The sequence below is a fragment of the Alexandromys fortis genome, unplaced genomic scaffold (assembly GCF_014885135.2).
Source record: "Alexandromys fortis isolate MF-2015 unplaced genomic scaffold, M_Fortis_MF-2015_v1.1 scaffold_149, whole genome shotgun sequence".
Lineage (NCBI taxonomy): Eukaryota > Metazoa > Chordata > Mammalia > Rodentia > Cricetidae > Alexandromys > Alexandromys fortis.
In genome coordinates, this window is record NW_026068025.1 from 2,267,530 (window position 1) to 2,294,402 (window position 26,873).

At 46.7% G+C, this 26,873-nt stretch overlaps 1 protein-coding gene across 1 annotated transcript; it reads right to left on the minus strand.

Annotated features, from left to right (window-relative positions):
- Window positions 1–830: 830 nt before the first annotated feature.
- Window positions 831–26,873, minus strand: Usp22 (ubiquitin specific peptidase 22). Its single transcript, XM_050163681.1, has 13 exons — window positions 26,530–26,873; window positions 21,031–21,163; window positions 19,381–19,494; window positions 15,005–15,106; window positions 14,076–14,245; window positions 10,520–10,667; window positions 9,719–9,824; window positions 8,377–8,535; window positions 7,344–7,470; window positions 6,148–6,239; window positions 4,727–4,789; window positions 4,173–4,322; window positions 831–3,497 (listed from the first exon to the last, which is right to left on the minus strand). The coding sequence occupies exons 1-13, from the start codon at window positions 26,698–26,700 to the stop codon at window positions 3,455–3,457; spliced, it is 1,578 nt and encodes a 525-aa protein (XP_050019638.1). The 5' UTR covers window positions 26,701–26,873; the 3' UTR covers window positions 831–3,454.

Consider the following 26,873-nt stretch of genomic DNA (forward strand, 5'->3'; position numbering starts at 1 on the left):
TATGTTCATTGGTGTTTTGCCTGCATGTATGTCTGTGTGAGGGTGTCAGAAGTCCTGAAATTGGGAGTCAGGTGTGAGTCACCATATATATGCTGGGAACTGAACCCAGGTCCTCTGGAATGGCAGCTAGTGCTCTTAACTGCTAAGCCATCTCTCCAGGCCCCTCCTTTTTGGGGGGTTAGGGCTGGGGATTGAACCCACAATGTTATGCATACTAATGCACTTGCTCTACTACTTGAGTGTTAATCTGAGTCTTAGACCTTGAGGGTAGAAAACTTTTCCACCAGTGGTACCCAGCAGCTGTCCCATTTAATCTGTCGAAACTGCTACACAGTGAGGTTGAGGACTCTAAGGGGCACATTTCTCTGGACCATTTGATAAAAAGAGCATCCAAACAAGGAGGGCCAGAATTTCAGATCTCACTGGTTTCTGAGACAAAGGTCTGATCCAACCAGGTGAGCTCTGACCACCTGAGGCTGGGATGGGGAAGAGGCATCAGAACCCACCACACACCTCTGCTGGGGAGTGTTCCTGTCTCACTAATCCTCCTGCCCACAGAAGGAGGCAGTGTTTGTTTTGTGTTTTGAGCCAAGGTCTCGCTGTGTAACTCTGGCTAATCTGGAACTCACTCTGCAGACCAGACAGAGATCTTTCTGCCTCTGCCTCTCAAGTGCAGGGATTAAAGTGTGGCCCTATGCCTGGCAGGTAGGAGGGTTAAGCAGCTGATTCATTACAGAACAGGTGGAGCTCATGCTATCTCTACCCACAGGCAACCCATGGCTGCTACCCACCCTGTGGCTGCCTGTGTTAGGAACAGGGTCAGCAGTCAGTTTCAGAAGAAAATGCAGCTTTATTAGGATATAGGAAAGACTAAAGTCACCAGGGAGGAGACAGTCAAGCCCCTCAAAATGACAGGGGAGAAAGTGACAAATGTGTTGGTAATAAAATTTCTAACCACAATACAATCATTGGATTTTTTTCCCCCTCACATTTTATTTCAAAGCTATAATAAATGAAACAAGCCACTTGTCAAAAAGAAACAATGATTTTACACAAGGAAAAGCATACATACCAAGCCAAACACAAGAGCACTCAGGTTCACATGGTGTAGGTCGCTCAGGCCAGAGCCCAGCTTGGGGGGGGGGGGAGGACTCCTGGGATGAAGAGAGGAATTGCAGATCCCACCCCACCTCCTGAATTGAAGACATCGGAAGAGAGCTAGTTTGGTCTCCTGTGAGGCTGGTACCAGCGGTCATAGAAGAGGTCTGCTCACGATCTAGACTGGGGCTGGGTAACACAGTCCTGTGGTCACACACACTTCTCAACCATCTGGGCACCTATACTGGATGGTCCTTGGATGGGAAACCCTTTTCCTGCCCTGCTATCCAAAGGGGTAACTGAAAGAACTTCCCAAGCCCACCGCTCCAATCTGCTCCTCAGCCATCCACACATGCCTGTCTGAGACAGCATGCTGAAGGTCCCAAGACACAGAGGTAGGGCCAGACAGACATGCGGCAGTCAAGGAGTTGGTTGGCCTCCTTGCCGCAGGCACAAAGCAAAGTGCTTAGAATGTTAAGCCCACGGTAAAGAAGGGGAATGCATTTGGATATAAAAGGTTAGAGTCACTCTGGCAGAAAACAGGTTTTGTCCTCCTCAGGTAGAGACGGGCTATGTGTGTGCTGTGGAGACAGAGGAAGCAGGCCTGGCCAGCACACCTGCTCATTTCCTCTGTCTCTGGATGCCCCATCCACCAGTGTCAAAGAGGCAGACCTTCAGGAAGAGGTTTGGGCTCTGGTTCCTCTAGGCCAACCACAGTGAAGTCTTTCCTATGGGGGTTCACAAACAGAATAGATTCCCCAAGGGTACCTCCACAGCTGAGTCCCACAAGCACGGGTCCATGTCTGAGAATCTGGGTTCACCCATATTTCTCAAAAAGAGCTTCTTCAAAAACATGCTTCAAGTTTGTTCTTTGCTTTAAATGCAGAAATAGGAACACGGGCACACTGCACAGGAGGCTTTAGCTGCCCCTGACTTCTGGTGATCTTTACACTAACTGGACAGAGGCCACTTAGTTCTGCCACAGCTACCTCATCCTGTCACAACTAGCTAGGGGGCTGGGCTGGAACCTGCCCTGCTTTTCTGTAGCCTGTCAGTAAAGAAATGTCTTATTTTCAAATAGTTAAAAAAAAATTCTGTACACATGATAAGTATATGGAATTCAAATTTAAGGTATGTAAATAAAGGACAATCGGAATAGAGCTGTACTTGCTATGCACGAATGATGCATAAGATACCTGCTGTAGACTACAGCTCAGAGCCTAGCGGCCCTGAAACCCTGCAGTGACGTGCTGCAGGTCCCTAGGCAAGCACCACTGAAAAGGCAGTGCTGTAAAGAGAAACACTAAGACCCTAGATTTTAACTTCTTAGAAATATTCAACCTAAGCCTTGTCCAAAGACACATGCAAAATATCTTACAAGAAATTCCATGATTGACTCTGTCAGCAGAACTGGTCACTAAGCCTTTTCATTCTGGCCTTTACTGAAACTATAGCGAACAGAGCAGAGGGAAGCGGGCGGGTGACACAAAGCAATGCGGTCTCCACCTGGACCACTCAGCTTCAAATCTCACTCCTCCACTAAACCACCCGGACAGGCAAAAGGACCAAAGACCAAGATAACAGAGACCCTGTTCCCCATGCCTGGCCACAGCTAACTGTGTGGGGAGGAAGGCGGGGTACAGGGTGAGGAAACAACACTGATCAAAAAGCAAGACACTCTGCTCTCAGGAAAGGTCACCTAGCTTTCCATATAAACTTGATAATCATTCACTTCAATGCTATCACGTTTATGAAATTCACTAGCGTGGAAGAAGAGCAAGGGGTAGAGGTAAGACACCTATTTCTAGAAAACAAAGGGAACATCTGGGCTGGTGTTTCCACATGCAGTTAGTTGACACAAAGTTATCTGTAGATCAGATGTTTAAGCCTGTGAGTGGCCTCAACCTGGGCCCAGGGCTATTTTACAACTTTAGAAAGGACACACCCTGCCCTTCATGCCACCCAACACAGCAAGCACTCTGCCCTCCGGCATCACCTCTGCTACTCTACAGCTTTCATGGGCTCATTTTCAACAGCGCAGTGCTTTTTAAACCCGTGTGGGGTGACAGGGTGAAGCACCAGGCAGAGGCTGGTCTGCTCTGAGGACATCCGCCCTCAGCATACCACAAGGTTGAGAAGAGGTGGCCCCTTGGCTCCTGTCCACCAAGGGCACACTCCACTCAAGTCTTACAGCTCATGCCCACCCTAACATCTCCTGGTGCAGAGGGGCCATGTGTGAGGCACATCTGCACAGGAGGGATACCACGGTGTTCTGATGTGAGGAGACCAGGGATCATGTAGGGAAGATTGCCAACTTGTTCTCTCTTTCTCTTTTCCTGGCCAGCAGGGTAGGAGGCTACTCATATTCCAGGAACTGCTTGTGGTAGAAGAGTAGGTACCTGAGGAGGCAAAGGGGAACGTGGGCTTAATCCTAACTTTCAAAGTAGCTACGCCAGTCAAGAACGGTTCACAAGCCTGACTTCTGAACGGACACTACAGCACCTCAAGTCTTCAAGAGAGAGAGACACTACGGGCCTCCCATTACCCAGCCTGAATTGACGACCTCCTACAGTCATTACCTCTCCTGTTCACAGCGGGGCTACCCTCATGCAGGGTCCACGTCTCCTTCAAACCCAACCCCTGCCCAGTAAGTAGCACACTTTCTCCATGAGATCTTTCTGGAGGCTCCCAGGGCCCAGAGTTTCACACCCACCATCTCCATCTGTGGCAGGAGGGTCTATCTTGACCCTAGGGGCTGGGAATTCTAAGGACTCGAAGACGTTCAGGGTGAATGATGATACACCATGGGCAACAAAAGCAGCAGAGAAGGTGATCGGAACCGCTGCACAGCATGGGCAGGACAAATGCTGACCACAATGTTCTCTGATCTAGGGGACGCACAGACAGCAACTCTGTTCCACGACACTCCCACCCTGTAAACATGACCTCAAGTGACATCTGATCCAAGGAGCCACTGTGCACTGTGGCAGATTCAGTCCAGCCTGTGGCTCTGTTCAGACACAAGGGATGGACAAAGCAGCAGCACAGGTCCTCCAACCTCACCCCACACGTACCCTTCACTGTCCAGCACATCCTTGATGCTGGCCTTGGTGATGATGGCATCATCACACTTGAACCACTGGTCTTTGTGCTGCCGTATGAAGCTGGTGTAGTGGCCACTCTCCAAGGTCCCTTGATGGTTAACAACAGCAAACAGGGAGTACCTGGAGTGGAAGGAGAGAGCATCTCGATCACGGTCTGTTGAACAGCCTACAGCAGAGCTTGCCGGCTGCACAGCTGGGAGAGCCAGTTCTGTACCACCCAGCCCTGGCCCAGCAAAGAGAACTCCTAGAACTGCACTGAAGCCACAGTGGCAGTAACTGCTTTCCTTGTGCCATCCGTCTGTGCTACCAACAGCAAGAGGAATGGTACCAGAAGGAGCAAGTTCATTGTGCTGCGCTCCAAGGCAAACCCTCACACCAAAAGCCTCTTTTAAAAAAAAAAGGGGGGGGGGAGTTGCTACAAGAAAGGAGTCTGTCCAGAGGGGAGACTGTAAGGAGGGAAGGAAGGGTCAGCTATCTGAGAAATGCCCTCTCACCCTGCCCCCAGGCCCTGCAACCCCACGTACTTGTTGTCATTGTTGAGACTGTCCAGGGGCTGCTGGTACTGCCCATTCATCCGGCTCTCTTTGCTGTAAGGCAGCAATAAAACTTAATTACTAACCCAGAGGGACAGGCTCCAACAACAGGATTAACTGACACGGATACGTATACTTCATACACACGAGTTTTCCTAGGCAGACTGCCCCACAGTGGTGAGAAATCCAGCTTGGGCTGGAGCTTGTTGACCTCCTACTGCTTCTGTGCAGCAACCCTCACATCCCGTGGACCCTGAAGCCACTTTCTGCCTCTAGGGGTTCTGATCCTGGCTTTGTGATGTTTTGCTTGTAATACACCAAATAAAGAAAGAATTTCTTCCCAAGGCTGTTAGCCCCACACTACATTCTTGAAGAGCACAAGGGACATCAAGAAGTGTCTCACTAGCAGCTTGCTGGACAGAATGGGAGCAGGGGCTGTGCACAGAGTGCTAGGTTCCAAACTAATTTATTTATCTAATGGCAAAGTTAGCAGAAGGCAGCAAGACCCGTGAGACCTTGGGATAGGCAACAATGTCACCCCATCCCTGGACATGTCAGCACCTCATTTTCCAAAGAGAATTCTCATGGTCTCTGACATCACTTCAGTCAGTGACCTGTGAACCCAGGAACACAGCCCACAAGGAAGGACATCAATGACTAATAACGGGAAGCCTGCTGAAGACAGTACAGCGGGCTGAGGTGTGGCTTCTGAAAATGCCTGCAACCTGACCCCCAAAACTGTGAGCGTGACCTATTTATAAAACCTGTGCAGATGTGATGACAGATGTTGAAACAAGGCTTTCTAGTCAAGCTCTACCCCTGACCACCAGTACCCAGGCCAACGGCTGAGACAGACTCCGGAAGGGCCTTGGGCCCAGGGCAGTAACAGCCAGAGAAGAACCAAGAAGCTCCAGGAGCAGATGACACCAGGGAACTCTGTCAGGACCCTTCTCATAAGTTTCCTATTTCTGGCTTCTATTACTCTAAGAATAAATTTCTACTGTTTTAAGCTACCACATTTAGAGATGCCAGCCAGAGACAGCAAACACATTAGCAAGCACTGTAGTTTTTTGAGGGTTAAATTTTATGTGGTCTATGATACACAGAATTTGATCTCAAAGAGGATCCACTGGTGCAATTGAACCCTATCTGTATTTCAAAATCTGTCTCCATCAACCAAAACATGTCATGTGGTCTGCCTGTGACTTCTGCCAATTCTGAAAGTTGACAAGTGATCAATGAAGGATTCACAGGAGGAGGCAACCAAGTAAGAGCAGGATAAGTACTGAGGCCGGGGAGAGAGGTGAGGCCTACACAGCTGTAACACAGCTGGTCTAAGACCTGGCACTGATCACCCATCAGACAACTCGCCTCCTCACCAGGACACACACAGGGGCACCAGACTTTTCTACCTGGAGGCCATAAAGGGAGTCATGTCCAGTTCCAGGGGAAAAGACACGTATGTGGTGATCTTCCGCCGAAGTTTGGCTGAGTGTTCAAATCGCTGCAGAGATGAAGGGAGAAGGGAACAAATGAGCAGAGAGAGCAACAGCTGGGCTGTCCAGACTGGAGGCTCCAGCAAAGGCCCTTGGCCAGCTTCTACTTGACTCACTCATTTCCTGCAATAGTCCTGCTCGGGTACACACAGAATCAGGACCCTCCTGACTCAGCCTCCCGAATGCTGGGATTACAGCTGCATACCACCAAGATCAGACTGATCGTTTACATTTTAAAGGGGTATTAAAATAAAGACAGGAAGCACAAATCATTCGTAGCCTTTAAAGACTCAAATACTAGCACTGACTGCTCTACCAAAGGACTTCAGTTTGAGTCTCAGCACCCACATAGCAGCTCACAGCAGTCTGTAACTCCAGTTCTAGAGGATCCAACACCCTCTTCTGGTTTCTGTGGGCACCAGGAATGCACATGGTGCACAGATAGACACGTAGGCAAAACAGCCATACATGTAACAACAACAAAAAGACTCAATTTCCTACTACTTGGCTTTTCTCAAAGAGCCTGCTGGCCTCTGGCCCAGACCACAATGCTCAGGTCCTTGTTTTTTCGATCTTTTCTTCCCGCAGTTCTGGGGTGGAACTCAGAAACTTGTTCATTTTAGGTAAGAGTTCTACCACTGACTCACACCCCTAGCCTGGGTCTTTTAGTGAAACAAAGTTAAAGAGGGCTCAGCAGTTACGAGACCTTGAGGACCTGAGTTCAAATACCCACACCCACCTAAAATGCCAGCGATTGGACATATGCACCTGTAACCCCAACACTGTGGGAGGCACAGACAGGAGGACCACTGGGCTTGCCAACCTCAAGCCTATATCCAGGTTCAGTGAGAGACCCTATCTCCACACAGTGAGGTGGAGTATGACAGAGCAGGACATCTGACACCCCCTCTGGCCTATGCTCACAGAGAAAGAAGTAGTAAAATCTAATCCTTCCTGCCTTCACAAGGAGGCGCATACTCTGTCAGCAAGACACAGAAAGGTGCAGGAGGCAGTCTTACTTCCTGTTTCTTGGGACTGGACACACTGAGGGGCTCTAACCTGAGCAGGTGAGTTTGAGGCTGTGCTGCAGGCTAGTTTTCTGGGAAACTCACTTTGAGATGGAAGCAGGCCACAATGGGCAGCTTCTTCATGGTGAGCTGCTTTGTGGACTCTTGGTAGCTATGGCAACCACTACACTTGATCTTGGCACTGCTTCCTAAGTGCTCCGGTCTGGTAAATCTAAAAGGCATTTAGAAAACAGGAGGGGAGAAAGGGGGGAACAGGTTATTTTACCACCCGAGATGCACAGCAACAGTTAAAGGTGTTGTATTTCACAGCACAAAGAACTTTTCCTGCTTCTCTTAAGCTTATTCTTTCTATCTACCTACCCACCTATCTCTACCCATAAACATATAATCTATGTATCTATGTATCTATGTATCTATGTATCTATCTATCTATCTATCTACCTATCTATCTATCTATTCTCTCTCTCTTACCTATACACACAACATATTTTCGTGAGAGGTCTGAGGAAATGGTAGTTAATATTCTTGTTATTATACATTCCAGCAACTCAACCTGTCTCAGAACAATGGAGCATACATCCACACAAAGCTACAAATGAGGACAGCAGCAGTTCAGAAGACCCAAAGGGCTCAATAAACAAATGGTGTCATCACCCATGGGCCACCAGCTAGTAGTGGAATGGCAAGATCTACGCCATACACAATTCTCTGGGCTGCCAGAGATCAAGACAAAGTGGAAGAGTCACCTCACAGGTGATGTGCTATGAGATTCCACTCACAAACCTTTGAGAATTCTAGAGAAAGCCAGGCCTGAACTGCTTAGGTGAGGCCCAAGAGGGCTGTTGGAGGGATGGATTGTGATGCTTTTGCCTACACCAGCTTCAGCAACCTTCTCTGTGTAGGGGTGGCGGTGGTGGTGGTGTTATGATGCAGCACTGGGTACTGAGATCACCATGTCACTTTATAGCAGCAGGATATTCTTCAATGTGCTAATATTCTCCCTCTCTCTCTCTCTCTCTGTGGTCATTTTTTTCTGTTACTTTTTAAAGACTGAATCAAGCAGTATAATGGAAGGAAGAAGTAGCATTCTGAACCAATACTACAGAATGTGTCTCACCTTCGCAGGCAGTCTGTGAGAGTGGTGGTGCCTGATGCATGGCTCTCCCCGTTAACCACACTGCCTTCACTCCCTGGGCTCAAGGGCCAGAATGGGGTGGAAGAACCGGGCAGGTCTAAACTGATATCCCAGAAGGGGTCTATGGTGGTGGAGACCCCGCTGCAAGAAAAGATGAAAACACATGAGGGCACGTGAGGACTGTGGCCTGAGGCAGTCCCTAGATAGGCTAAACACGCTGCCTTCTCTGCCCACCTGTCCATCAGAAGCCTCAGGACATAATAGGAATGTCCACAGTAAAGACTTCATTTGGGAAGTCTGGCAGAGTATAAAGTCCTGAGCTATAGGAAGAACCCTGGTTGCTGGGATCCAGCTTACAACACTTAGGAACTGCAGCCACACTGCTCAGAAACCAGGTACTCTGCACAGACAAAGACACTGAGAAACCCCCATCCACAGAGTGCACAGGCCACACTTGGCAGCCCTGTAAACAATACTGCATTCAGCAAGGCTGACTCCTGTTAGAAGACTTACATTACAGTATTAAAAAGGGGAAACTCAGAATAAGAAAATGGGTTCAGCTACGGAGCAAAATCCGAGGCTACCTCTTGCTAACAGAATGTAGTCATTTTAGGTCAGGGATAGAGGGATTTTAAAGACAAGGCTCAAAGGATCTCTGCTCCTAGGAAACCAAAGGAGCATCCCCAGATTCCTGCACCCTGGTCTTGAAACCTGAGAAGAGTACAGGTGGGCACTAGGGGATGGTGTGGGGTGTGCCTGGGGCACGTCTCTAGCCCCCGTCAAAGGATCCTTTCTGCTTCTGGAGGGGAAAGCACTCAGCAACTGCTGTACCTGGAAAGAACCCTGGCTTTATGTGAGCTAATGCAAAGAAGCCAATTCACATTAGAAGCAAGGACACCAATGATCTGCCATCTAAAGGGGCTACTTGCTTTGGATCTTAGTTTCGAAGACTTTAAGAAAAGCAGAGAGATATGTATGAAGCTGCCAAGGACACCCTGCTAATTGTGAGTACAGCAAAACTCTACAGGCCCCCAAGGGAAGAGCTCTCAGCCTGCAGATTGAGGCAATCTGTTGATTCCTCGTGTCTTCTCTATTGGAGGCATTTTTCGTCAAATGACCAAGCATAGCTGTTTAAGTAACTCCCTCACCTGACACTAGTGCAGGTGCTCCACTATGAACAGCACAGAGCTCAGGGAGCCTTATCTAAGGTACTGAGCTTTAGGGTTGAAGCCCACAGAAGACTTTCCCTTGCAGAAGGGGAAATGGCACAGCTACGGCAGATTAAAACACTCATGGTGACTGTCCAGCTGATGGGAACACTTACTGGCAGACCTGACATGTGACATCAGACTGGAGCCCACCCGTAAAGATTTGGTCGATAATGCAATTGCAGTGGTTAGGGTTGTTGGCTTTCTTCCCATTGTCATCACCTGAGGACAGAGAAGTGTGACTACCATTAGCAATGTCACCAAGACAGCACAAAGCAGTAAGTCCACATCCACCCAGCAAACAGGAGGACACCAGGAGGACCAACACTCTATGAGGTATGTGAAGGCATTTATTTCAACAAGAGATCTATCTGATGGCAGGGGTGGGGTCTGTCTTCCTTCCTTCCTTCCTTCCTTCCTTCCTTCCTTCCTTCCTTCCTTCCTTCCTTCCTTCCTTCCTTCCTTCCTTTCTTTCTTTCCTGAGTCAGGGTAAGGTAGCTCTGGCTGGCCTTGAACTTGCAGAGATCTGCCTGACTCTGCCACCTGGGTGTTAGAATTACAGATGTGCCAGCATGCTCACCTGGGACCACTATTCTTGTACAGAGGTTCACACCTATAATCCCAGCACTCAGGAGGCTGAGGCAAGAGGACCTGTGCTTTAGGCCAGTTTGAGCTACACAGTGAGATGCTGCCTCTGAAAATATCCAAATTCAATTGATAATAACAAAACAAACTGTGAAGAACTCTTAGAAGTGGCCATGCGCTCTTTCTTAGTGGAAACAGAACCTAACTACACTGTCTATAAGACAGATCAAGCATTATCTACAGTTGCTGGGGGAGCACCAGCCTTGCTCTACTACATTTTTAAAGAAAGTCCCCACCTGCCCAGCCCAGCAGGGAAATGGTGGCAGGCCCACCTTTGCAGTGCCGGTGGAGGACGTCCAGGGCTGCAATGAGGAATTCATGTGCGTCCTGCTGTTCATAACCCGCCAGGTGCCGGGCGTGTGTCCACACCAGGTGCAGCAGCTTGTACGGAATGTGTGGGGAGCGGTGCCCCGAGTAAAACTGTTTAGAGAGAAGGAAAAGGGACAACTAGAACACCTGCCAGTCTTCATCTGGCAAAAAATCCATGGCTGTAGACTGGGTAGGTGGCCTGCTCAGACAGACTTGCTTTTCTTTCTTTCGTCCAAGACAGGGTTTCTTTGTATAATAGCCCTGGCTATCCTGGAACTTGCTCTGTAGACCAGGCTGGCCTTGAACTCACAGAGATCTTCCTGCCTCTACCTCCCAAGTGCTGGGATTAAAAGCGTGTGCTACCACCACCCAGCAATTGCCTGTTTTTCTTTTCAGAATTATATTTTAAAAAAAAAAGATTTTAAATTATTTGTTTATATACTTTATGTATGAGGGTGTTTTACCTGTATGTATATTTGCACACCAGAAGTGGGCATCTGATCCCATGAGACTACAGTTACAAATGGTCGTGAGTCACTGGGTGCTAAGAATTGAATTCAGGACCTCTGGAAGAGCAGCCAGTGCTCTTACTGATAAGCCATTCCTCCTGCCCCACCAATTGTAATTGTATTTGGACTCACTAGATTCGAATCTCACTTTTTTCCACTTTACTTCTGCTGGTAAGCCTACACAATGAAGAGCAAAATCAACTGATTCATTCTATACAATGTTTGCCTCACAAAGCACCCACCACCCCTTCTACCAGAGCGCACTTCCCAAACTCATCCCAGGACTTCTACTTTTTTCATTTGTCACGTCTTTGCTTGGGAAGTCACTTCACGGAAATTCAAGTATACAATGACACTAAGAATATTTAAGGCCATTTCAGAAACTGGAAAATTGTTTTAATTCCAAGCCTTTTTATAACAACAAAAATGAAACTCAAGCCAGCAAACAGCAATTTTTAAAATCAGACATTCAACATCACAATCTAAAGCTGTATGAAGATATAATTTTACATGCTGAGAAATGACGGCAGAAATACTCAATGTTTCCATTTTCTGTAATAACACCATTGTGTTTCTATAAGAGCAGAAGACTTTGCATATACATTAGAATCACACAACAGTCTTGTCACTGAGGTCTGGGGCAGCACTTACTAACTCTGGCACTGATGGAACAGTGTGTTGTGTGTTCAAAACCAAGGCTGTGGTGAAGTCACACAACACAACCCTGGCAAGCCCTGCCAAAAATACTTCAGAATCAGAATCTACTTGGACTTGAAGTTCTGAATGTTGTGCTTTCAGATTTGTGTGTGTGTGTGAGACCTCCAGTTCTGTCATGACCCCTAAGGCTGTGTATTAAACTAATTCAGAGCTGCAAATTGTCTGCTTTCATGTTTTAGCTAGAAAACAACAGTGTGTAGTAAAAGTCCAACAAAGGCTGACGTCAATCTTTTACCCAGTTCTGTATGCATGCGGTAAGTGAAGAGCAAAGCAGCTGCAGCCTGTTCCGTGGAGCAGCTGAGCACCCGAAAGGGCTGGGACCAGAGCGCCTAGGGTTGTGGAGTGTTTGCAAATGAGGCATCCTGCAAATGGCCCAAATCTAGACGCAAAACTCAACATAAAGCAAGAAGGTAATTTATGAAGTGTGTGCACTAAACTACCCCAGGGCAGGTGTGAAATTCATCACATCAGTGACCAAAATGTCTTGGAATTTGGAACATTTTGGGTTTTGCTTATCAGATAAGCGATGCTCAACTTTTACTAGCAATGACCAGCTAGAGACTAGAACTAAGAACTAGATTTACATAGCACCAAAACCATGAAGTACTTAGAGCGGTAAACTGTTTAAGACTGTGTACTAAAAACTAAGGGCAGCGATAAAAATAACAACTTAAACCAAGAAAGGTGCTGGAAAACACTTCACATGAAACCCTGTATAGTAACGCACTTACATTCTCTAACTGTAAAAACTGGAAACCACTCAAAAGTGTCTGAACCAGGCAGCCTCCAACTGCACTGTGGCCCCTGCACAACAGAGCCTTCTCTAGCAGGAGAACACTGATTAAAGTGCCACACTTGGACCTTGATGCTCCACACCAGTAAGACACAAGACAGGTAAAACCTAGAAAGAATGGCAGAGCACTGCACATACACACAACACCTGTACCTGCCACACATCCATCCATATCATGTACACAGGGAACAAAAACCTGTGTCACCAGGAGAAGGGGGCTTGGCTTCAGAAAGGGTGGAGGTGTTAAGCATCTGCTACTCATAGATGTATATACTAGGAAGTTTGACTGACTACACCTTACTAAGCCTGAGTTTTAAAATGATCCAAGAGAGATGCATTAGTTACAAAGTAATATTAAAACCAGTGAACCCCAGCACCCACTTCTCACCATGTTTTCTTATCCCTCGTGATCTCTGACAATTTTTCCTGTCTGTCACAACAATTGTTCCTGTCTGTCACATAGCCTCAGTCACCAGTAACTGCAGGTGTTAGTAATGGCTAGACTAAGACAGGAATTGGCAAACTTGTTCTGGAAAGGTCAGCTGAATCATTTCAAAGTCACTGCTTAACTCTGTACACTCCTCAGTCCTGGGCTGTGGCCTAAGGCAGTCCTGACAACATTTGAGCAAAGATGCCTGGATGCACACTGGTAAAAGATCACTCAAAGAAAGGAGACAAGCCAGCTGGCTTCTGTGCCGGGCAGAGCAACCCATTTCTAGGATGGGAAGAGTTATTTCAGCTCTGATACCTGGTCTGAGGCCACTAAGTCAGTAAGTGCTGAGACCAAGCCTGAACAAGGGGACATCACTTTGCTTAGGGATAGACATTGATAGGCACATCACAAGTTTTATCATGAGATCAAGGACAGCCTTAGTAAGCACTGGCTCTCTGTGCTGCCAGTCTGCAGAGCAGAGGCCTTTGAGCATACTTGGGAAGGGTTATCCACTGCCACTGAGAATGAAGCAGAGAAAGGGGCCGGCACACATCTGCAGCATGTCTTGAATGCAGGGATCAAACAACAGCTTTAAAAAATTTTTTTAAATGATTTATTTATTTATATTGTATGTGTATTGGTGTTTTGCCTCATGTATATGTATGAAGACATCAGATTCCCTGGAACCAGAGTTACAAACAGTTGTTAGCTGCAATATGGGTGCTGGGAATTGAACTGGGCCCTCTGGAAGAGCAGCCAGTACTCTTAATCATTGAGCTAACTGTCCAGCACCCAGACAACAGCATTTACATATGAAACTTCCAGGATTCCTGGAGATGAATGCCATCCTTAAGCTGACTGCCTACTTTGAGGGCTCTTCTCTTTGGTGAACAATGTGTCTCCAAAAAGCCAAACCAACAACCTATCTCTAGCAATCCCTTTGTAAAAAGCTATGCCTTCCACAGTACAGTCGCATAGTGAAAAACATGTAGGTATGGTTATCCTCAACTGCTTCACTTCCTTAGAAGCAGGGAAAGAGGCAGCCGTACAGCTGTGCCTGCACTCACCTCCTGGAAGAGAGAGGACATCTCACAGACCAGGCAGGAGCTGGGGCTCTGCATCTCACAGCGGTGCCTGTCTGACAGGAAGAAATCTCTCAGAAGAGGTGTGTGGGTCAGCGCCTGCACGATGCAATTCATGAAGCATGTGTTCCCCAGGTTGATCAGTCCACGCAGACCTGGATGGGAGCCATTGAGAGCAGTGTTACCAGTGCACTGAGTGCAGACCCAGGACGCCAGACCCCAGCCGAAGCTTCCTCTACACCCCATGACCAGTCACTTTCTTCACTCATCGAGCAGTGTGTCAAGAGCGGGAAAGTGTGAAAGTGCAGGGCTCTCTAATTTCTGTATCGACAGCAGAACGCTCTTCACCACTGCCCCTCCACTTTCTTCTTTATGTTTCCACAGTATTACCCAAATGTATTTACTATGAAGACAGGCACGTCAGTCAGAAAAGAGCCTTTATAACAAGTCAAAATGCTTTTCAAACAAGCTCTAAAATATACTTCCTCCTTTTTAGAAGAAGTGGCTATCAGCGGGGGTGGTGATGTACACCTTTAATCCCAGCACTAGGGAGGTAGAAGCAGTTGGATCTCTGAGTTTGAGGCTAACCTGGTCTACACAGAGAAACCCTGTCTCAAAAAACCAAAAAATAACAACCTCACTCACTTGCATTATCAACTCTCCATGAAGAGAGCAGCTTTGCCAGAACACACGCCAAGTGCCTTCAGACATGCAGATGCCAAGGAACTGGGAGGGGTCGTCTCCACTCATTCCTCTGCATCCCATGTCTACAAGACCCCTGAAGACTAGGCGCTTAAGAGCTGAGTGCTGAACAAATCCAGGAAGGCCACTAAGGCATGGCCCGGGAAGAATGCTGTACTAACAGAAAGGCAAGGCTTTCTACCTATCTGACACTATGCATGCCCCTCACCCACCTATGGTACAGTTGGAGGTGATCTTCCGCCTCTTTGGGTTGTGCTTCAGCAGTTCCAGTTCCCGCTTGGTTGGTTCCCAAGTTGAAAACTTCTCTCCAACACCTAAGCAGATGGAAAACAGTCTCAGACAATGGTATTTAAGTTCTCTTGTAAATAACAGTTGTAAGGCTGCATTTCAGAGAAGGGACCCTTCTTCTAACACCCGCTGAGCTGAGAGGTGCCAGATTACCTCATGAGCCTCCCTCAGCGAGTGTCTATGTTTATTGAGTTAAGGAAAGAAACGCGACCCATCAAACTGCCAGACACTAATGTTTCTCAAATGCCTTGGATCCAGAGATAGTAAATCAGCTACAATAGGGCAACCTAATAACTCATAAAGGATCTTTCCAGAAATGAGACTAACAGAGAATAAGTACTTTAAGTAGTGGGAGAGCATTTACCTACTGATGTGTGGCTCATATTTGATCCCCAGAATTGCCTAAGAAAAAGAAAATGTGTTTTTTCTGTTTTGTCGGCTGAGTTATGTTGCCTTGGTTGGCCGGGAACTTGCTATGTAGACTGGCTGGCCTCAAACTCAAAGATCAGTCTGCTCATCTCCCAAGTGCCAGAAATCATACACCACAGCCTGCTGAAAATGCACTCTGACCTACTTACTGGTGAAAGTACTGAAGACTGGAACCCACGACAATGGTACCCGAAAGGTAACACAGAGCACACCTGGCACACACCCCACTCAGAAGGACCTGTCCTAAACTACTTTCAATTTCTAACTCAGTAACCATCGTTTGCCCAGATGGCCCTAGCACATGAATGTCAACTACTGGTTCAAGTGTTCTGCACAAAGAAATAATATATCCCCACATAATGGTGATATGAATTATTTTGTGGGAACAGAAACTACTGGCTAAAACCCACGAAATCCTGGACTCCTGAGAGCACCTGTCTCTACCTTCCGGAAACTCTTTGTCAACGTGACACAGCTAGGATCATCTGGGAGGGGAGGGCCTCAACTGAAGAGCTGCTTCCATCAAACTGGCCTGCAGGGAGCGCTACCCCTGGGCAGGTGGTCCTAGGGTACAAAAGGAAGATAGCTGTATGAACCATGAGAACCAAAGCAGTACACAGCTTTCCTCCATGGTCTCTGCTTCAGTTACTGCCCTGACTTCCCTCAGTGAAGGACTGTGACCTGGAAGGGTAAAATGTTCTGGGTCAGTGTTTTATTAACAGCAATAGAAGGCAAACGGGGAAGTTTAAAAAAACAAAACAAAACAGTCATGTCAGGGTTGTGGTCTACTTCCCCAGCACACAGCAATGATACTGACACACGAGAGACATGTTGTTTACTGGTCAAGAGGGACGCAGACCCAGCATTGTTAATGCAGACAACTGTGAGCTTCTCTGGGAACTGGGGAAATCAGGTGTGCTGATAAGTCTTATGTCAACTGGACACACAAACTAGTTAGCTGAGAGGAGGAAGACTCTATTCAGAAAAGGCCTCCATAAGATTTGGCTGCAAGGCATTTTCTTAATTAGTGATTGGTGCCAACCCTGGGCTGGTGGTCCAGGGTTCTGTAAGAAAGCAGGCTAAGCAAACCATGTAGAGCAAGCCAGTAAGAAACATTCCTCCAAGGCCTGCACAGCTCCTGCCTCCAGGATCCTCCCATGAGTTCCTGTCCTGACTTCCTTTGTAGATGAGCAACAACTTCAAAGTGTAAGTCAAATAAACCCTTTCCTCCCCAATTTGCTTTTTGGTCATGGTGTTTTGTCACAGAAATAGAAAGAAACTCTAAGACACCAGGTAAACCCAGAAACAATAAAGAACAAAGCTGCATAGCACTGCTGCACCTGTGACTAAGGGTGTGACACGAAACACACGTAAGGACAGACAGACAGACGAAACTGGTGCACCAGAGCCACCGCTCCGTTCTCCATCCACAATCAGGGAAATGGTGCCTCTCCTACAAGGAACTGGTATGTTACTTCTGATATTATTTCAGACAGAACATCTCCCAGAATACTTTAGGGCTGAGAGTAAATCATTGGTCAGGGATCTCTGCAGGCAGAATCATTTGGTCTGGATGAGGTAGGGGAGATACTGATTTGGTAAAGGTTAGGCTAAGCCAGGTTCTCAAATGTGCCCCCAGAGTGAGTTTGCCTTCTTTCTGACCCAGGCAGCGCCCGTAGGAGTCACAACCACAGGGGCATTGGGGTACATGGCAAGACTGATGCCACCGAGAACGAAGGACAGAGCTGCTGGAGGCCAGATGTCTACCTGGACAAACGCAGCACTGCAGGGCTCGCCTTTGCTCCTTGTGTCTCACCAACTTCTACCCTCGCTGTGACTGACCTCCTGTGTTATAGAGAGAAAATGTACAAGGCCTCTAATCATATGTATTAAACTCATTTCACTTAGTGGCTAAAGTGATTGTTATGTAAGCACGACATCCCAAATTAGGATTCCTGGCACCCATGTAAAAGCCAGAAGAACAGCATGCACCTGTAACACCAGTGCTGGGGGGCGGGGGGGGGGGGAGTCAGTCCAATCTTGGGGGCTTACTGATAAAATGATCTCTTTGAAACGATGAGTTCCCAGTTCAGTAAGAGACCCTGACTCTAAACATAAGATGGAGATCAACAGAACACCTGAGGTTGACATGAGGGCATGCAGACCACTACACACTGGCACCAACACAAACACAATTTAAACTCCTTTCCTTACACATTTTCACTAGGGGTTTCTTTTACAGGCGTACTGTGTACATAGTTGTTAACTATGAGATTTTATTAAGGCTGCAGTGCGTATAAAAATCATGGAGGTAGCCGGACGGTAGTGGCACACACCTTTAATCCCAGCACTCGGGAGGCAGAGGCAGGTGAATCTTTGTGAGTTTGAGGCCCGCCTTGTCTACAAATCAAGTTCTGGGACAGCCAGGGCTGCTATACAAAAAAATCTTGTCTCAAAAATCCAAGGGGTGGGAGTGGGGGGGTTCATGGAGACAGTATTTGCTAAGGATCTTTGTGTAATACTTATTATAATATAAAACTTCTTTTTCATGATGGGCTAATAGAAGACGCCAACCTCTGCAAATAGAAACTTTTAGGAACTGGGCAGCTTCCCTATAGGTAACAAACCCAGGGATTATCTTACTATATGTCTTACTAAACTAAACTTTACCAAGAAGAGACATAACATCTTACATTTAAGGAGTAACTATTACCATACGTTTTCGTTGAGCACTTAAAAGTTTCAATGCATAAAATGTAAATTTAGGAAATAAAAGCTACAAGACTGACATTGTGTTAGGGGGACTTCTGCATGGTTTCTGGGCTTTACTTACCTGGAATACACACATTTTGTGAATGCTGAGACAGGCTGCTTTTGACACACACACACACACATATAAAATGTGTGTGTTATTTGTTAAATAGAGAACAAAATTTCTAACGGTATTGTCTCTAAGATGCATCTAACTCCAATGTAAAAGAAGCTCTTATCATTATATCATTTAGGCACAGGCATTGTGGTGTTTTGAAAGAAAACGGTCCCCAAACGGAATAGTACTATTAGGAGGTGTGGCCTTGTTAGAGTAGGTGTGGTCTTGTTGGATGAAGAGTGTTACTGTGGAGGTGGGCTTTGAGAGTCCATATACACTCAAGCCACGCCCAGACAGACAGATCACTTCCTGTTGCCCATGCAAAAAGTAGAATTCTCAGTTACCTCTCCAGTACATCTGCCTGACACAGCCATGTCCTGCCATGATAATGGACTGAACTTGTGTAAGCAAGTCACTACAATTAAATGTTTTCCTCCTCTTCTCAGCAATAGAAACCCTAACTAAGAAAGACAAATTTCAACAGTTTTTGCTTCCATATATATATGTATGTAATGCTGAGGTTCAAACCCTAGGCCTTGTATATGTTAGGAAATGGCTCCACCACTGAGCCAGACACCTGGCCCAATAGTTAAGGAATTCCCACACCAGTCCAGCAAGAGGCAATACAACATCCCAACCTGCCAGGGTTGAGAATGGAGTAAGAAAAGGGAGGGATTGTAATGTCTAACAGACCTTCTGTGGAAAGGATGGACACAGCCTGGGGTATTGTGGTGGAAGACCCATCCATCCTCTCCAAAGGACCAATAACCCATCTCAGCTCATCCATCCTATCCCTAGGACCAATAACCCATCTCAGCTCATCCATTCTCTCCTAAGGAACAATAACCCATCTCATGGTTCCTGCATTACTTTCATCACTTCTGTGAGCTATGTGACTGCCATAGGAAAAGTAGGACTTTTTTTTTCTCTCCTACCCAGCCCAAGCCAGCTTCCTTGACCATTTTTTGGTCACCTAACCTTCTCTAAGCACCATGAACGCACCTTGCATCTTCCAAGCCTTGCGTTGCTCCTCTTTGGCAATGATTTCTATGTCCTTGTCATAGATGTAGTCTTGACACAAGAAGCAGTATATACCTCCATACATCAGGTCAATAGCTACAGAAAGAAAGGAGGGAAGAGAACAAAATTAAATCCAGTATGTCAAGGTAGTGCTGCAGGCAGCTGAACACTAGCTGCCCAGAGCATATTTCTTTGTGAGCTGCAGGAGTTCCAACTGCAAGGGTTCACCTAGGGTGGATGAAGTGTGTCTGCTAACCTGAGGGCCGAGTTAGAAAGGGAGGCACATACCTGTGCCTAGTAAAGTACTGATTCAAGGATCAGGATGCTTTGCTTCAGCTGTGCAAGCACAAAATTCAAAACTAGGGCAAAAGTTCAGAGAGTTTATTTTAGGCCCACAAGGGTTCTCAGTGACCTGACTGGCTGGGGAATGAGACTTTGCTACATCCTCAATGGCTGGCAATCTTGTAAGGGACACTAAGAGCTATTTGCTGCTGTCCCCATCTTTACTGAGTCGTTTTTCTCCAGGGACAGGTATAACAGGTTCCACTCAAAAAACCTTGACTTCATAGCACAGACACCAAACTTATAAAGGTATCTGTCCCAACTGCTACTTTAAACTAGAAACTTTTTCTTTTCTTTTTTTAATTTTTATTTTATGTGCATTGGTGTTTTGCTAAGGGTGTCGGGTCCTCTGGAGCTGGACTTTCAGACAGTTATAAACTGTCATGTGGGTGCTGGGAATTGAGCCCAGGTCCTCTGGAAGAGCAGTCAATGATTTTAACCCCTGAGCCATCTCTCCAGCCCTAGAAACTATTTCAAGAGAAATGAAAATAAAAGCCCATCAAGTGTGGTGGTGCACACCTTTAGTCCTGGTACTCAGGAGGCAAAAGTGGGTGGATCTCTTTGAGTTAGAGGCCATACTGGTCTAAAACAAAGTTCCACGACAGCCAGAAATCCTGTCTCAAGAAGAAAAAAAAGAAAGAAAAGAAAAACCTATCACACTAAAACTTAGGGACTTGGGGAGGGAGGAGGACACAGGGCTAAGATGGATACTGGTGGCTGTATGTGCTTACATCACCCACCACTAAGCCAGGTGTGACGATGCATGCCTAGAATCCTAGTATGCTGAAGACTAACAAAAGGGGAATCCCATGTCTGAGGCCATCTTGGACTATGTAACAAGACTGTTTAAAAGAACAAAGCAAATGCGGGGAATGGTAGACATAACCTATAATGCCAGCCTCGGGGAGATGGAAGGAGGAGAATCAGAAGTTCAGTTTAAGGTTATCTTTGGCCACATGGCAACTTCACAGCATGAGACAGCCAGCAATAACACACACTAGCACATACACAAGCACACACACATGCACAACTACTTCACATATACACACATAATTACTTCATATACTTGATGTCATATAATGCTCAGGTAGCCTTTCATGAACCTGCACTACTGGAAACAAGAAAACTCATTGTCAAACTATAACAACAGTTTAAAAGGTCTCAAATGCCAATGCCCACTTGAAAGCTCAGTTTCATAAGGATTCTTTCATCCCAGTGGGCTTTTTGGAAAGATAACATGCTACCAGAGCAGATGCCTGCTCCAGCTCCCACTGCAGGAGGGTGCCTTACCCAGGTTGTGCCGCTTTGACTTTGCATGGTCATGGATGTGTTTCTTGTTGAAACAGCCAAAGAAGACGCAGTAGAGGCAGGAGTGCAGCCGGTTCAGGTGGATGCCGCAGACATGGCAGACGCAGGACTTTGCCTGAAATTCAGAGGAGTTATGAGCAGTATGAATGCAACAGGCGTTCAAGGGGAAATGAGGGGTCCAAATCAGAGGGTCACGACTGGGCACTGCTGGGAGGGAGTACAGGAGCTTTCTTCTGAGTCTTTACACTTTAACACAGCATTCCATTCTTTCTGTTTTCCCAAAGCACTTAGTTTAGCTCAAAAACAAATCAACAAGAGAACAGCTATGGTGATGACATCATTTTCTCACACCCAGTACTGAATAGTGCCCCAGGCGACTTCACCTGCGCTCCAGGCAGAAGCTCTTACCCAGCCATCCTTAGCCCAGGTTATCATTTTGAAGCTTAAGAATCCCTAGCCGGGCGGTGGTGGAGCACGCCTTTAATCCCAGCACTCGGGAGGCAGGCAGAGGCAGGCGGATCTCTGTGAGTTCGAGACCAGCCTGGTCTATAAGTGCTAGTTCCAGGAAAGGCTCCAAAACCACAGAGAAACCCTGTCTCGAAAAACCAAAAACCAAAAAAAAAAAACCCAAGAACTACAGAAAACAGACACAAAGCAATACACACAGGAAAAAAAAAAAAAAAGAAAAATCCACTGCTAAGAATCAGACCACAGAAACCCAGCAACGCAATCACAGCAAGTATGAATGCAGCGGTAGACAAGTCTACATACTCACACCACCCAAGAATGTGCCAGTCGGCAACACTGCAGCCCGGATGGGAGGAGGAAGGGCCAGAGTTAATATGCTCACTGGGCAACCAAGGCACGATCTGACATATATATGAACAGTAAGAATGAACTACTTAAACCTGATAAAGAACAAAAGGCATCCAAATCCATACTAAAATTACTATTATACAAGCACTCCCGAAGTCTTCTTCCTAGTAGAGTTCCACATAACTGTAGTGGGAAAGACAAAACAAAGCCTATTTTCTATAATCATCACAGTAACAACTGACTTAAATAGAATCATTCATGGACACTAGGATCACCAGATAAAACTATCAATGGCACTCAAAATTGCAAAAATAGACCAATTACCTACCAAGTCAATGAATAGATAAATAGTGCTACCTCCCTGAACCAAAGACATGCCGATATGGGCGTGGGCATGACCACAGGCTATGACACACACAGTACAAGTAAACTGTGCAGACTTCGGCTGGGGAGACAGGGAGTAGATACAATGTGCCGAAATCTGGTGAGGTGGGCAGACTGCATAGTACTGAATATTCCAACTCCTACTCCACTGTTCCTTCGGTGAAGGAAGCTGGCACGCTCTAGGTGGCATGGTTGTACAGAGTTGTTCAACTGCTCTGTATGTGCTGGGCTTGGACTAACTGAGTTTCTGGTTTTGCTAAACTTGTGCATAGGTTTGGATCCAGAGTGCACAGAAGATCTACCTGTTGAACATCTGGTCCCAGTCACTTCTCACTGGAGGTTAGCTCAGGGAGTTGTGCTAACCGAAGGAAATGCAAGTTAGTATTTAAGTATGGACTTTGCATGAGACGAGATAGTTATATTCTCATGTTACTCGTGGACAGTGTTCATTATTATGTCATAAGACTACATTTTCAATCTCATAGAGGTCGATGACAATATTACCCAGATGCCATCAACTGATTTCCAGACAATTTGAAGAAAACAATGGCAAAAATGGAGCTAGAAATGGCTTGATAGTTAGAAGCACTGGTTGCTCTTGGAGAGTACCTGAGTTCAATTCCCAATACCCATGTGGCAACTCATACCTTTCTAGAACTCCATTTCTAGAGGACCTGATGCCCTCTTCTGGCCCCTTTCTTGAAAAACCAAATAAATAAATAAATAACCATTAAAATGTACACATCTTCTACAAATGGTTTGAAAAATAGAATAAAAAATAACACAAAAAGGACCTACATAGGTAAATTAATAGGTGAGATGTTGCAATAATTTAAAGGGTCACCAAAGCTCAACTGGAAGAGCATGGGGGAAGGGAGTCAGAAGAGAGTAAAAAGTAAACTGTGGGATACACATGTGTCTTACAAAGGATAGGATTCCAACACACGAAATAAGCAGCATCTCTGGGTGAGTATGAGAGCAAGAGAAAGTTCTCAGGGAAGACCCGCCTCTTCTCTTCACATGGTGACTCTACACAGGGGAGCACGGTAAAATTAAGGCGGAACTACAGGTTTGCCACTTGCTGTGGAAGGCACTAGATTAAAAAAAAAAACAGGGCAGATTCTCTTCTGAATGTTATCAGCTAGTCAAAAAACTAGAATTTGCAATGAATACAGAAAACAGAGAGTGGTCTTTGATACAGTCATAAACCCCTCACTTTTAACAAAACACAGTGGCACACGCCTGTAGTCCCAGCACTTTGAAAGCTGAGGCAGAACAATTGCTGAGTTTGAGGCCAGTATGGACTACATAGGGAAATACTCCCTTAAAAAACAAACAAATATTAATAATAACCTCCCCTTACATTATTTTATATTATTATAGCACTGTTCATTGTGGGAGATCACAGCAATATGCTGAGCTCAGGCTACGGTATGCCTAGCACAACCAGAATTTAACCTTTATTTAAAATGGCATGTATGGTCAGTGGCCACTAGATGGTGTGGCAGCTTAAGACCCTAAAGTGGGTGCTATTTACCCACAGAGTTTATTTGAGGTATGCCTTCTGGCTTCATTTATCCTAAAGAGAAGGGTTTAATTTAGATAAGGCTTTAATTCGTAGAAGTGAAAAAACCCTAGAGTAGTTCATTAAACACATTCAGTTTAAAATCATGATGCTTAAACAAAGGCAAGTATTAACCCCACAAACTGTGAGGCTATCCTATTTAGAAAAGGTGTGATAGTCTGGGTGATCACTAAATGCTGGCACAAGCACCCTCCCCTCCTAAAAGACAATGATAGGACCAGAAGCTAAGCTCATGTGAATGACAAAATGGACACTGGAGACCGTGGCCTGGGTCTGGGAAGAGGGAGACCAGGATGAACTCTTTAGAGTACTGGCAGGGAGGCCCTCCGGACATTTCACCCCTATAGTGGGGAGTTTTACAGTGTCGTTTGTTATGGTGACACAGGATTCCTATCAGCTATTACCCTCGCATCCACCCTACCAATACCACTAAGTGTGAAGATGAATTTCCAGTCATCCTCAAGGCTCAGGTTTTAAAAACCCAATTTATGCATCAGCAATGAAGCTGCCAGGGAGAGGCACAACGGGGCACACAGGGTGCTGAGGGGGTACCTGGGGAGCAGCACAGCTGGCTTCGAGAACCACTGATAGCAGAGTGGCTGTTGTGGTGACCTCTTCAGAGGAATGTGGCTCCTGAGCCAGCCTGCCCATCAGCCAGTACCCAAAGCTAGCTCTGTGGATGGTGGAAACTGGATGTTAACTTGGACTGGGCTTTGCAGGGAGCCTTCTCCACAACATTCACATTAAGGTACTCTCTCCTAAGTCATAACCCACAGGCTGCAAACAAACCTGACAGACACCTAAGGATGTTTCTTCCTTCATTTTTAATTATCATATAGTAGTTTCATTATGACATCCTAATACATATATAAACTCACCGCCAACACTATCCCTCTTCTCCCCCCCTCCAACTTTTTGGATTTCTTCCCCCTAAGAAGTCCCCCTGCATGGCAGTCCTGTGCTTAGAGTCCTCTGGGTCTATACAAAGGAATGGAGCGGCTCAGTGACATGGTAGTCTAGTTCCAGCTTTTTGCCGGGTCTCCACTGGTTTACATAAGACTGTAGATTACACCCCCACTAGCAGAGTATATAAGGGCTCCCCTTTCTCCCATATCCTGTTTGCTGTCATTTTTCTTGGGGGTAGACACTGCTCTGATGGCTGAAGATCAATACTTTTCCAGGTATTTATTTGTATTCCCTCATATGCCTGGTCAAGTATTTTTTAGAAGAATAACTGGATTGTGAAATGAGAACATTCTGAGGCGGAGGGAACTTTAGAGGAGTGGAGTTCCGCACACAAGCTAAAGTCCAGGCATCTTCAAGAGCACAACTAGCTGCCTTCATTTCCTACTTCACTGTAGTTCAACAAAACACGGTTTGTGAGTGTTGCACGGGTGTCTGAATTCTGGGCTGTGAACATCACTTAAAGAACTTCTAGAACAGTGGAAATTCAAATATTGAGCTGAGCAGTTCTAATTAAAAAGGAAAATTTTCATTTCCTTGTGTGATGCTACACGGAACTAGAGTCGGGAAGATGGAGGGGAAAGCAAAAGACAGAAAGAGAAAGGGGAGGATACCCCAATTACTCCCATGTAAACATGAGCTTTACAACACATCTCAATCCAGGAAGCAATGGATCGGTGACAAAATTATGACCGTGGAACACTGATGTCAATCAGGCATTTTTGTGCCATGATGGTTCACCTGTGCAATCTCAGTCCTCACAAAACTCTGACAGGAGGTTTAGGTGTTTAAGGCCAGCCTTTCTTCATAGGAAGACTATTGTCTGAAAATACAATAAATTTCCGACCCTAACACGCTGTTACAGAATATAAACTTTTAGTCACACTAGAAGATGTTACTGCAGTGTCTTCCACCATGATTAATAAAAAAAAGAGAATTAGGTCGGGTGTGGTGGTGCTCGCCTTTAATCCCAGCACTCAAGAGGCAGAAGCAGGTGGGTCTCTGTGAGTTCGAGGGCAGCCTGGTTTACAAACAGAATTCCAGGACAGCCAGGGCTACACAGAGAAACCCCGTCTCAAAAACTAAAGAGAGAGAATTTAATACTTAACATGACTTAGAACCCGAACAAAAAAAAAAATCCCAATTCCAGTTTTCACCTCAAAATCAAATTGTAATAATTAAGTCTAAGATTAAAGAACGTTTTCCGACTTGCAAATCACTAACAATATAGTCATAGTTGCTGGGATTACAGGACCAGTAAACAACAAAACAGCCACTACCTCGATGGCTGCGGATGTCAATCACCTCCTACAATCTAAAACCTCGAGTGCGCAGAGGCCCTGCCAGTCTCATGTGTGTGCTGCGGGTCTCAGCCCCGGCGCCCTCCGCAGAACCACCTCGCTGACCCCGACCCTGCACCGCGACCTTCACGGACGAGGGCTACTCGGCCCCGACGGTCTAGGCCGATCGCCAAGGCGGAGTCTTCCTCTTCAGACACTCCCCTCCCCGCACCTAGAGGTTTCCTTTCGCCCACCCCTTACCTCCTCCCTGCACCGCAAGGCTTTGCCTCGCCCCTTCCTCTGCCCCTCCCCGCACGGCGAGGCTTCTCCCCGCTCCCTCCCTGCACCGCGAGGCTTCCCCTCACCCCCTCCCCGCACTGCCAGGCTTCTCTCCTACACCCCCCCCCACTCCCCGTGTAGCAGGCGGGAGAGCGGGGCAGGCCTCGGACGCACCTTACGCTTGCGGGCCTCAGCCGTCCCGCTCCACACGAAGCACTGGTAGATGGCCCGCAGGTTTTGCTTCCAGTTGTCCACCTTGAAGCTGCCCAGATGCGAGCAGCCCGGCGGCGCCACCGTCAGCTCAGCATCCATGGCCTCGACCTCAGGCTCGGGCCGGGTGACCATGGCGGGCAGGGCCCGGGCGCGCGGGGCGGGCGGAGACGGGGGCGAGGACGACGCCAGCGCGGCGAGAACAAAGCGGCGGACAAAGACCGCGCGGAGAGCCGAGGCAGGGGACTGCAGCCCCGACGGCTCACGCAGCACTCTCGAGCTTCGAGGAGGGCGGGGCGGGGTGGGGC